This window comes from Notothenia coriiceps, unplaced genomic scaffold, assembly GCF_000735185.1.
Source record: "Notothenia coriiceps isolate Sejong01 unplaced genomic scaffold, NC01 NC01_scaffold00000339, whole genome shotgun sequence".
NCBI lineage: Eukaryota > Metazoa > Chordata > Actinopteri > Perciformes > Nototheniidae > Notothenia > Notothenia coriiceps.
Genome location: NW_011333040.1, coordinates 13,540,024 through 13,552,949, shown reverse-complemented (window position 1 = coordinate 13,552,949; position 12,926 = coordinate 13,540,024). Strand labels below are relative to the sequence as shown.

General features: G+C 40.2%; 1 protein-coding gene across 1 annotated transcript in view; it reads left to right on the top strand.

Annotated features, from left to right (window-relative positions):
• LOC104951178 (collagen alpha-1(XIV) chain-like) overlaps window positions 1-12,926 on the top strand; it is a 64,174-nt gene that overhangs the window by 23,897 nt on the left and 27,351 nt on the right. Inside the window, exon 5 of the mRNA XM_010777818.1 lies at window positions 8,013-8,142. Coding sequence (XP_010776120.1) covers window positions 8,013-8,142 — 130 coding nt within the window. The remainder of the gene's footprint in view (window positions 1-8,012; window positions 8,143-12,926) is intronic.

Sequence of the window (12,926 nt, the reverse complement as noted above, 5' to 3'; positions counted from 1 at the left end):
TATATATTAATGCTGCCCATTATGGGCACAAGCAATTTTCACCCATTTATTAATTATATGTTTTAAATTTGAGTGTTTCCTATCCCCTAAACCTCCAGGGATGTACACAGTTTAATACTGGCAACTTCTTATTATGGGAAATACGAAAACGTCTTTTAAAACTACAACTCCCAGTAGAGACGTGCCATAGATAGAGAACATGTTGCGAAACACAATAGCCAGCATGTGTAGTTCTGGGGACGGGGTGGGGGAGGGGGGGACGCGGTGGACCCGTTCAAATCCAGTTTTGGACAGTCTGCCGTGGTTCCATCCCATTTCAAGTGCTGTTCGACGCTCGGCGTAACCCTCGGAGCACACTCTCCAATCAGTTTCATTTTCAATGTGATGCAGGGGTCACACATTTGCCTTTTTCTTGAAATACTTTTGCAAATTCAAGGACTATAATATTATAAGCACAAAAGTTACAGCATAGTTGTTAGCAATGAAAACCAAAAACGATCGCCGGTTCATCAAAAACAAGATGAACCGGCGATCGTTTTTGGTTGGTTATTTACAATGTTGAGTTTACAGCTGCGAAAGCTGTCGATCCGCTCCCTCCCCGCCTCCACCACTCTTAACAACGTTAACAGACAGCAGAGCAGTGGGAGCCGGTTGGTCAATCACTGACCCGTACTGCGCATGCGCAGATCTAAGATCCAGTAGAAATGATAAAAAGTAAAAGTCTGCTGGTTATTGTTCTACTAGGCCAAAATACAGTCAAAGAGTATATGAGAGTGTGTTCATTAATATATTTGGCAGTTTGGAGTAAGTCTGTAGATTTGTTTGTGTGTGTGTGTTTCATGTATAGGCCTCTCACAATAATTAATTTGGTAGGATACATTTTCCCGGAAATTATTGCGATAAAGGATAATATTGTCTGCACCGTTGTATGATAATTTTAGACCACTGACATGATAATATATAATAATAATTCAAGTACATCCTTTCAAACTGCTAGTCACATCCTCGTGTAAATGGCAATTTATCGAGGTCAGAAAAGTTATCGAGTTCATTTTTATTTATCGTACGATAAGTCAATTAATCGCTTATCGCGACAATAAAACCGTGGAAACAAACATGTGTTTGACTTTCATTAGTGAATGAAACTTTGTGCCCTTTATAGTCTGTATCCAATATTGTTTATTTGTATATATGCTAAGGTCCCGCTGCTGACACGATAGCAGTCATTTTGTGCGCATATGTGTAATTAAACCCATGATATCAAAATCTCACTCCAGCCAGGTACCCAAAGTTGGCAACCCTGAACTAACACATCTACTCAGCTTGTATTTTGCTCGTGAAAACATTACCAAGAAGGTACACTTAACATTAGCTTGACAAATGAGCAGAAAAAAACACAGTATGACAATAGTTCAGGTAATATGAAACATGACAATCAGAGTAGCTTGGCTCATACTGAATTTGATGACTGTTTATCGGACCACAAATGAGCTGATGATTAGCTAGCATGAACGCCCCATGCAGACCTCCGCTGAGCCTGCAACTCAAGTTCATGGCAGCGTATAAAAAGTACCAATTGTAAATCACATTTTTATTAAGATTTATTTTATGCTGCTCATCATGTCATCATTATTTGGTAGACTTTTCTTGTTTTTTTTAACTATTATGTTGTAATCAATACCTCATCAGTCTATATGAAAAATGCACCCTTGTATTTTGTTATATTGCTCAGTAGTAGGGTGTAGTAGTGGGGAATGTCCTGTTATGTGTCAAATACACAACTGTCAAATCAGACTTTCTCCAATATGTATTGGAGAAAGTCTGATTTGGCAGTTGTGTATTTGTTTGTGTGATTCTGTGTTGTCACCACACTGGTAGGCACTGTGTGTCCGCGGGCGACGCTGGCCACAGGTCCCACATCAGCCTTTTCATCCTGATAATAAAGAGCCGCCAGCTGCTCACACCAGTGGCCTGTTAAATGAGATCTCTTATCAAAAATGCGAACAGCTGTGGGCTCTGTTTGGCAATCCGGTCAGGTCATGAATCACCAAGTGCTGCACTCAATAGCTACCATTTAGATGTCTATCAGCTGAGGTGAAAAAAACTAAATGGCAGGCTTCTTTTCCAAAGCAAGTTTCACTCTGTGGTTTGTAGCTGCCAAGGGAGGGACACCAGCCATTAAAAAGCTAAAGAAACTCCTCATTTACATATGATTATTTCTGGATGGCAGTTATCCCACTTTATCTTTACTGATGGTATTTGGTCTCAAACTGTCAAGTCCTTCAGGGTTTTGGCCTGTATCAGTGATTTAGCCTGACTTGAGAGGCTGGAGGGCCTCAGAGGACGCTTGGACGACTCGAATTTCTTTCTTTTTGTCTTTATTTCTTTAAGACAGCTCCAAGAATTAATCAGGTTGAAAACCTTCAAAACACAAAAGGACAAACAAATGTTAGCTCACATGCTACACAAATTACAAACATTTCACATGCCTCACTGCATTCTCAATAATAACACAAACCATGTTTTAATTAAAACGATAAATTGTTATTTTAAAACCACATTATTAACTGAAGTGAATTAATCAGAGTGTTTATCTCTAAACTGGAAAAAAGCACCAGAGAAAACCTCATCTGAACACCTAAACTGTCTAAATTACACAGCAAACAACGGAGCACAGGCAGACCGCGCTGCGTAAAAAGCAGACGATTGCGCAATAGCACTCTCGCAACAACAACAGATCAAGTACATAAACACAAAACACAATAAACCCCGGAGAAACATACCAACGGCGTCTCCGGAGCCTCACACACACTGTCGCCTGGTTCTCCCTCAGTGGCTTTGAGAACAAGAGACCGGCCATCACAAACTACGCCCCTTTTGTTGCCGTGTTTACCGGAAGCGGCATTCATATTTGTTCAATACAGCTCACTTATGAAAGGTAGCCTTGGTCCAAAATAAAACGAATACCCTCTCTTGGTATTGAACAATACTACAATAATAATAACAATAATACTCTAAACGAAAACACATACATTTTTTATCAGTCCGTTTTTCGCAGATATTATTACATGACTTTCGTCTCGACACAAACTGTTAATAACGTTTACGAAATTGCGGGTGGAATGTTGGCTCAGGAGTTATGAACAAATTATATTGTAATTAATTCACAGTTTTTATGCAGCAATTTTATCGAAAGTGCTTTCAAACATGATTAGATCAGTTGAGCCGTTAAAAACATGCATAAAAAGTGTTTAACACAGCCTCACAGCCTAAAGTCTTGCTTCTCTTGGCTTCCTACCATCTTATTTGATCCCTATAGACAAAGCAAAAGAGTGAGTATCCAACATCTAGATACAATGTAACCTCATATGTTGGCACTCTCACCATTTCAACATTCTAGGTTTTCAAAACCTTAATTGCAGTAATGGTATCGAATATATATTAAAACCAGACCAATATGGTGTTCAATTTTCGTCTCTTGCCTTATTTAAGAGCGGGATGGAAACGTATTCTTCTCTGATAGAAATGTTGAGGACAACAAGTTTTGATGGTTCAAGTTTTACAAAGTCCAAAACTTTATCTTTAGGTGGTTTTGGCTTCACTTTTTTTTACCGTTAAATGTTTTTCCTTTGAATGAGCAGTCTGGACAGTGAAAATTGTTTTTGTCGTTGCCAAGTCTACCCAGTAGTTTGTGCTTCGTCGTCTGTTCACTGATATTATCCACTTAGACATGCAGCTCCACATCGTTTTGTGAGACTCTCAAATCACTTTTACCTGAAAACCTCAGTCATTTGGTTTGAATTTCCATCACTGCCTATTGCCTAAAAACTCACTTTGCTGGCTGGTGACTTCTCCCGATGACGCACACGTCCTTTTCACTGGTTTATGTTTTTGTCGTAGAAGCCTGTTTTAAGGATGCAGCACATATTATAAACACACTTTGTTGAGCAGGACTCAAAGAAAGGATGTATCAGAATCTTTACCTTGTGCCAGATAATCTTCACACCTGGAATTATCTTAAGTCTTACTAATCACTATTTTTAAATGAATGTTAGGAGTCTCTCTTAGTGAAAACCCCTAAGAAAAGTTGACATCTCGGATTTACGCAGCTTTTTATAGTATTTTATTTATTTTGAATTTGTTTTCTTATAAAGCCACTGTACATTACCTGCTCAGCAGCAAACAGCTGGCAGACACAGTTAGAGACCAGCTAACTAACAAAGGTTGTATGTACACATGTATCTCAGGAGTTGGTAGAGACCAACATACTGTGTTGAATATCGAGTATACTGTATAACACTACTCCAAAGAAATGATGTTGCTCTGCGCCTGCTGGACGTGAAAAGCTAGTTATTTCTGAAACATAATCATCTTTGTAAGTCATCTTGATTGCTGCTGCCCCCAAATGGTTAAAAAAAGATACCGGCAGCTTTAGGGCACTTAACTAATTGCACTAAAGTCTGTCACTAAGTTGAGAATTCCTCGATGCTCAGCTCTTTACATGCATATAAATATTGAAATGAATGGTTATGTCCATTCATATGGCTCTGTCCCTATCATACCAGTCGTTGCCGTGAGGCGACTCCACTCTGCAGCCATCTGTCCACACACATCTGTGATTTTGAACTCAGTGTTATTTCCCTGAGCAGCTTCATTCAGTGTCCTATAAACCTAAGCTGCAGGGCATGAAATGCAATTCGGCAGTGTGTAAACAGAATTTCGGCTATTATCGCCCTGCACCAACATGTTGTTCCCGAAGGCAAAAACATTGTCATGGGAGGATTAAAACTTTTTAGAGTTTATAGAAAGTGGAAAGGAAAACAAACACCTGGTTTACAGTTTTTCTTCCAAACGTTGGACCATCCACACTTCTGCTCTGTGTCCATTGACCCCTTCACAGTCGATTTTGTGACCAGTTTGTTTCCGGATTTAATTCAGGCTCTTCTTATGGTTCCTGCTGTTTCACCAATCTAAAGATCCTGACTGATAACTAGCCGTCATATCATTAGCTAAAACTAGCTAGATCTGATAGATATGGACATAAACGCGAGTGAACTCTAATCGGACGGGAAAACTAGTTATAAATATGTTTATTCTTTACTGTCGGGTCACTCATTACTGGATCAGTGAGCTGCATGAGACAGATACTGACGGGCTGACGGGCTGACGAGAGAGAGAGAGAGAGAGAGAGAGAGAGAGAGAGGCAGGCTGCGCCACTTTCTCCATAGAAACACGCCGGCACAGAGCCGCTTTACCCCTGGTCAAGTGAAAGCAACTTTACACCACTCTAGTCGTTACCTTAGGGCCCCTATCTTTGAATCAACAGAGGTCTTGAGGTGTTATTTTGTATGTTGACACTCTTAGGACCTGGCTACCTGGCTAGATATTTGTACTGAACGGAGTCCCACTGGGAAGCCCCTTGGGGTCCCTGTAGAGTTAGCAGAGTCTGTTCTAGTATTTAGTCAGGGTAGGATTCTTATCATCTACTCATTGCAGCTATTGGCCCAGAATGCTGTGTACCCTCTTGGCTTTGTAATAGATTAAGTTGAAGTAGAAATTGTTTCACATGAGCTATGATTCATCCTGTTTTTATTGAAATGTGTTACAGTTATTGTTAAACTTGTTTATCCCTTATTTTGGCCGATTTGCTGAGGCAAAGTTGTGTGCAGTTTAGCAAATGTATTGTCATATAGATTTCCATTGGTGACCGTAAATTGACTCCCATCACCTGTGTACCCCATGCAGTTTGCCTCCAAGCATTGTAGCTCAGGCAAGGTCTCACATGGATCATACTTAATATTCTGGGCCTGCACATAGCCTTTGTTAAAACTAGATTGGGTTTCTGAATCCTATAAATACTTAATGTAGCCATGTTTGCATTTACAAAGTGGAGTAGAAGGAGTTTAGCTTTAGGCTGGTTTCTCCCAACTGTGTGGCAAGTTTAGAGACTTGCCGCCTTTTTCATCATGCTGGGCTGAAATTGATTTGTCAAGGCCTGCACGTCTGAAAAAGCGTATTTTTTGGGGGCGAAGTTGATGGTTTGTGGACGGAGCCGGGCTAGACTGTACATGATCAGAATGCAAACTGGGCTACCAGACATACAGACCGAGACAAAGAGAGAAACAGAGGAATGAAACGACTGAGGTTTTCTACATGCACACTCAAAAAGTCAACTTGTAACACAAACAATATATTCTACATAGATCAAACAACCATAGCAGTGTTTATCTGGAGGTAAAATCAGTACTTAAAAAACTCTCCGGAATTCCAAGACTTGAAGATAAAAACTACAAAATGCAGAATTCTGAAATGTTTGAAAGTGTCTTCGATTGATTAATCAGGGTTCGTTTATATTACAATAAATCTGAGACCACGGAAAATGACAGTCTTCAACTGACTATATCATCATGGCATATTGTTTAACCATGGTGTTTGATATGAATGGTACTGATTTTGTAAAGATACATGGCAACAATGATATTAGTCAAGGAGTTACTAACAACAGCAGATTGAGAGAAGATATTGAGAGACAAAGTAACAGAAGAAGCTAAAGGGTGAAAAGCAAGTTTTGTCTGCAGCATGCCTTCACCTGGAAGGATGACTCATTTAGGGATTAGGTTTAACAAAAGGCCAAGCTCAAAGACAGGTAAGGAGAAAACCTGGATACAATTAACCTCTACAGCTCCTAAAACCTGAAAGCCTGATTTCAGCAGCTCGCAGCGCCTCACCTCCATTAAAAGGCTAATACACATTTTTTGCCACTTTTTAAAATCTTAATTTGCTTTTTTTTAGTTCATTGAAGAATCCGTCCCAAAGGAAGTCTAATAAGGAGGATATCACAGAAACCAGAGCAGGGTGGAAATGACAGATAAGTCATGGCAAAACACATCACTTTAAGATGTACGACAAACAAGAACAGGACTACAAGCAGAACTAATGAGGGGATTACATGCAGGTTTACAGAAGGCCAAGTGGTTGCAGGGCTAAAGGGGAAGAATTTGAACTACTAAGGCCAGGACATTCAAAACAGGCGGGAAAACACACAAAGACAAGAATTAAAACAGACACAACACAGCGGGAGAAAACGCTTTTCAAATTAAAACAGAAAATAAAGATTGTAATATCATGACAAAAACAATTATCTTCCATAACCTTTTCAGTGTTACATTAAAAACATATACAGGTATGTTTTTGTGATCGTTAGGCCATATGTTCATTGCAAGTCCTGTCTTATAACACCCTGTTAAAAAACATATCTTTGTCAAAATAATTTATTTTCCATATGCTTTTTCCTTAAGGGATAATGTGTTTCTCCTGCAGGGTGGGGAACAGTCATACATTTCAGCATTTCACCTGGCGCCGTTTGATCTCGAGAATGTTTGAAATTTAACATTAATTAAATGTTAAATGGACCACATTAATATAGTGCTTGTTCAGTCTTTGAGACCCCTCAAACTGCTTTACATATACTAGAAAGAATTCACCCGTCCACACACAGACGGGCAACGCTGAAAAGAGCGGTCCATAGCATGAGTTTGTTAAACGTCGTGGTGAAAGGAGTTCACCAAGAGGTCGCAGAACCAGCCAGGGTCAAGTTGAGGGCCTGTGTGTTGGCTGCCTGTCGCCGCAGGCTGTACCCGAGCAGGGAGGCCGAGCACCCACCCCCGGCTGAGTAGCAGGTTAGCTTGCTAGCTGGGAAAGGGCAAACTCTGTGGAAGCTAAAGTTTAAAGAAAGCAAACATCCAATTACTTATTATATCATGAAATATCCACTTGACACTGTGATGTGATCCATATTTCGCTTTTGATGAACAAAACAAAGAGAACTGGGTAGTTATCAGATAACGTAGCATATAGTGTCATTACCATCGGGAGCAATTTAGAGTTTTGACACTACGACACTTTGGCATGTGGACGGGAGGAGCTGGGAGTAATACCCGCTGAACGTGAACCACAGCCGGAACACATGTATGTTATTTTTTAACTTAACGTGAATTTCTTTGTGCTTCCAGAGGACGGTGCCCACAGGTCAGACCAGCTTGGTTTTGCAGCCTCTGCTGTCAGACACAGAGTACAAAATTGCCATCACTCCTGTATACCCTGAAGGAGAGGGACCAGCAGCGGCACGGATGGGACGAACACGTAAGTTCATATGCATTTTTCTCTTGTGTTTAAACCACCAATAACTGACTTTTCTGTTCACCTTGGGACAGTGAAGACATGTTATGAACAAATCTTGGGCATATCTTCCACCATTAACTTGATGGTTTAAACTTAGTTTGTGAAAAGTTGCATATTTGTGTTCATCCCGCAGAGTCCCAATATCATTTCATTCATGTGGAAAAGTGTTTGTCCACCTGATGGATGGATTTTCACTCTCTTTTAGATAAGTCTCTGTGAGGAATTAGTTAAATATATCAGATTGCTAAATGATTGGCAGATAATGGGAAATGTTTATTATTGTGTACTAATGTGTTAATGTAATTACTGACAGTTAATTATCAGCCAACATACAAAGACAATAAAAACACAAAAGAAGAAGAACATCACAATGGTGTGGATGTCTTTCACAGTTTCAAAGGAAGACGGCAAGTTTAATTTGCCATTTAAGTTTTGTGTTGTGTTAAGATTAAAAACAGTTAGCCTTGGTTAGGTGAGGTCTAAGCTATGGGTCATAAATCATAATTTTTCCATCCTTCATATTTGCCAATTGTACCCTAATCAGTATTGGCCATACGCAGCAGGTAATGTCAGTTATCGATATCGGCTAAAAACATATATGTTGTGCTTCCCATGTCTCTTGAAACTCCCGAGGGAAATATATTTCCTCAGTGGCTAAATGGTTCACTATAACAATGTTATGAGAGCAGTGAGAATTAACCAGGACAGTAAAGTTATGACCCGCACACATACGGGTTAAAAGTCATTATGAAGGTGGTGAAGGTGACAGAGACCAAACACAGAGCTAAAATACATCTAAATGTATATTGAACATTAGAAGGTGTGTTTGTGTTGGTGTGTGAAACCCAGAACGCTGCCAGGCTCCTTTATAGGAAGAATCAATTCTGAGTTCAATTAATATTTCCCCCCACAGTGGCTGTCTTCATTTAAGCTCTCATTACACTGAACACAAACATTGCAATTCAAGCAAAAAACGAAAGTTGTAAGCTATTAATCTTCTTTGAGAAGTGTTGTTTGCTTAACAACATTTTGCAGGACTTGCCAGGGAGGGAGAGGAGGAGGAGTCCTTCTTGCCACCAAAAATAAATGAAAAGGATAAATACTATCAGAAAATACAAACCCATGGAGAAACAAGGGGGAACACCTAATTAAAGACCTCACTATGATGTTAATTGTCCTAATTTAAGGGAAAATACATTCTTAAATAGTCAATTCAAATAAATGGTAAATGGTAAATGGACTGTACTTATATAGCGCTTTATCCAGTCTTTTTTAAGACCCCTCAAAGCGCTTTACATACTACATGTCATTCACCCATTCACACCCATTCAAACAGAGCAGTGTACCTTGTAAATGTTTATGTTGATCTAAGGTGGCTAATGTTTGAATTATGAGAGTTTCCCACCTTGGTAATGTATAGTCTGTTAGGAATATTAGTGTGGTGCAAACCACTCTAAAAACGTGTTTAACCCCGGCAAATAATAAAAAAACGTCAAGGCTCTAATAACATTTAAGTAGACCTAAATCTTACATTAAAAAAGCAAAGAGGAAACTCGAATTAAAGTTGAAATACATTAAGACAACTATGGAATACAAGAATAAAAGCTACACAGCAGTGAAAAACATGTGCATTTAGTTGATGTAATAAAATACAAAAAAAAAGTAAAACGGCCTAGACTAGAAATAATTGAGTTGCAATTATAAAGACAGTATAAAGACGATAATATAAAAACAACATCGCATTAAATCAAGTCAATACAAATGTTACAACTCTTTCTACTTAAGACAAATGATTTATAATACAACAATGTTAAACCCTGAAACACGTGTTGTATCTTAGCAGCACCTCTCTGAGCTACTATTCAAACTCAGCAGTTCCCAGCAGAGAGGGGCACCTTGTTCCCCCCCCCCCCTCTGTCTCTATGCAGCTCATTACACTCACCACAAATTCAGGGGAGGACAAATGGATAGCAACCTGTCCTAGGTGCTCAATGTGCAACATCTATTTTCTTCTCGGTGCAGTTGAAGGCAGAAACACGTGGGAAGCGTTCTCTTCCCTTTTGTTAAATGTGACTGATCGCTGCTGTGGATGCGCATTACAGAACAAACACTCGACTCACAGTAAACGCTAAATTCAAGGCATTTCGTCTTTGCACCTCGTCCCATCACGCCTCCCCGCACAGCGCATCACACACATTAGCAGGCGCTAACGACGTTTGGCGGTTCTTAAGCACTCTCGAAACCCTCTGACGATGAATGGTTCCCGTTAGGAGTGAGGGATGAGAGGATCGCCCGGGGAGGAGCGACAGGGAATGCAGAAAGAGGCCGATGATTGGGTTTCTCAGAGTGAAGATAGATGATGTGACAATGGAAGCCGCTGTAATCTGGGGATCTGAACCTATGAGGGATGGGAGGAGCGCTGAGGGAGGCATGACAGTGAATGCAGAAGGGATGATTGGGGTTTTAGCCTCAAACTAAAGATAGATAATGTGGAGGCAGAACAATCTGATGATTTGATCCACTGAGGGATGGAGGGATCACTAAGAGAGGAGTGGGGGGGAATACAGAGATGTATCAGTGAAACAAAGAGAAACACACAAAATGTGACCGAACAAACTGCACATTTAAATTACAAGGGATTAGTTACTCACTGAGGGAGGTAAGACAACCAGAACCTGTTTGATTTTCATACCTTCAAAAGTGAGAAGGATAGTGTGACAAGTGCTATCTTGAGATTTGAAACAATGGACAATAAGATGATGTGTGTTGGGGAAATATTTTCCAAGGCCCATAACTTTGACCCAGTGTATCAGTTCAAACTGTCCTGACTGAGCTCAGGCACCTGTAACCTTGGCTGCTGTGCTCTCAGTGTTCTGTCTCCCTGTTCCTGCCTGTTGGCGTCAGCTGATAGAGGTGTGATCATTCTATCTTGTTATGCAGCATGTTGATTATTCTCTCTGAACTAGCTAAACACATGGGTCTGGGGTAGAGTTATTCGGAATTGACGTGGCAACTTTACCATGCAGTCAGAACCTCTAGCTCTTGGACTTTTTTTGTGAATTCCCCCGCCGAAGCTCCTAAATAAACCATCAGTGTTTGACATCAAAGCTCCAGCTCTCCCCGTGTCTCCTTTTGAGTCGGTGACTCCCACTGCATCGCTACACAGAAGTTTCCCCCCACAATGTGTACAACTGAGGATCTGTCTTTTCATTGTAATACAATCGATTCAAATGGAGAGAAGGATTTAAATGCATTACATTTGAGTGATAATTTAACATGACAATTTATGGGCATTGAATGGAATCGCATAGTGACAAAATCATATATTGAGATATATATATTGTGGGGGAAACTTCTGTAGCAATGGAGAGTCAGGACTCAGAGAGACACGAGGAGAGCTGGAGCTTTGATGGCCGGAGAATTAAAAAGACAGGTGGTGTGTCACGAGTTGACACAGCGGTTGCCAAACCAATTCTGAAGAACTCTTCTGCAGCTCGAGGTTTTAACTAGCTCGGAGTGTAATAATCAACATTCTTTATCAGTGAGAATAAACATTATGGACCCGGAATCTAACTAGAGCTCTCGTCCATAGAAAAGAATGTGGGCCAGGGAACCTTCGTCCCTGAACAGTAAACTACCTCATGGCGGCTTGTGCTCGGTCATAGACTGGCAACAACAATGCGCCCAAGCTGCTCCTCTTTAAGAGAGATAGCAGCAATACCCAAGTCCGTAGACCTATGCCACAGGAAAGGAGACAGTGAGATCAGAAACTGAAGAACTGTGTCAAAGGTTGAATACCTAAGCAAATTATTCCCTAACATATATGGTGATACACAATTCCATCATTAAATCCTTATTAAAAAGCACATACTAGCTCAAATGTTTACTCTGATCAGATGCAAAATATTTTGAAGGATTACGATTTTAGGTTCAAACTTTACCTGGACGACAATGACATTAAACTAGGTCTGTCTTCTTGAAGAAAGCAATAATTTATAAACCACATTACTGGAGACTCTGGATGGGAGCAAGGAACAATATAGGAAATCTAAATATGGAACAATAGGAGAAGTATAACAAAGCAATGTGGGGATCGAACCAATGAGACTACATTCATTATTGTATTTTGGGCAATATATGGCCTGAACAGAAATATATCATAGTAAAAACATATAGTAAAGTTTATAGTATATTTAGAACGTTTTAGGGCGTATTCCTGCACTATCCTATTCAGACTGTGACCATTTAACTGTTATCTATTAAATATGACAGAACATAGATGCGAAATCAGGCAAAATAAAACAAGTACACAGCAAACCAAGCATATCGGGACAAAAGTAGCTATTATTTAAACGTCTCTATTCTAGACATGTACGAGTTGTCTGCAGGACTCTAAGCTTTACAGAAATTGAAGATTCTTCCACAGGGGATGCTGGAAATTAGGCCCCTGAACAACAAATGAAACAAACTTTGTGAACTCAGAAAGCACAATTGGTTCCCAAATTCATAAGAATGTTCCGGGGGGCTCTGGAAGAGTGTCTTTGGTCATAAATGCTGGGGCCATTATATCTCCAGTTTCTCATTACTCCTCGGCCTGAAGGGTGAAGACATCGTAGTGAGAGGAATGTCAGAAAGAGTTTACAGGGTGATGGGATTATTGCCCGGACCTGAGAGGGCATCAGGAGAGAAGATAATGCAACAGAAGAGGCCAGTGTCTCGTGGGGGTTTGAACACAGAACACACGG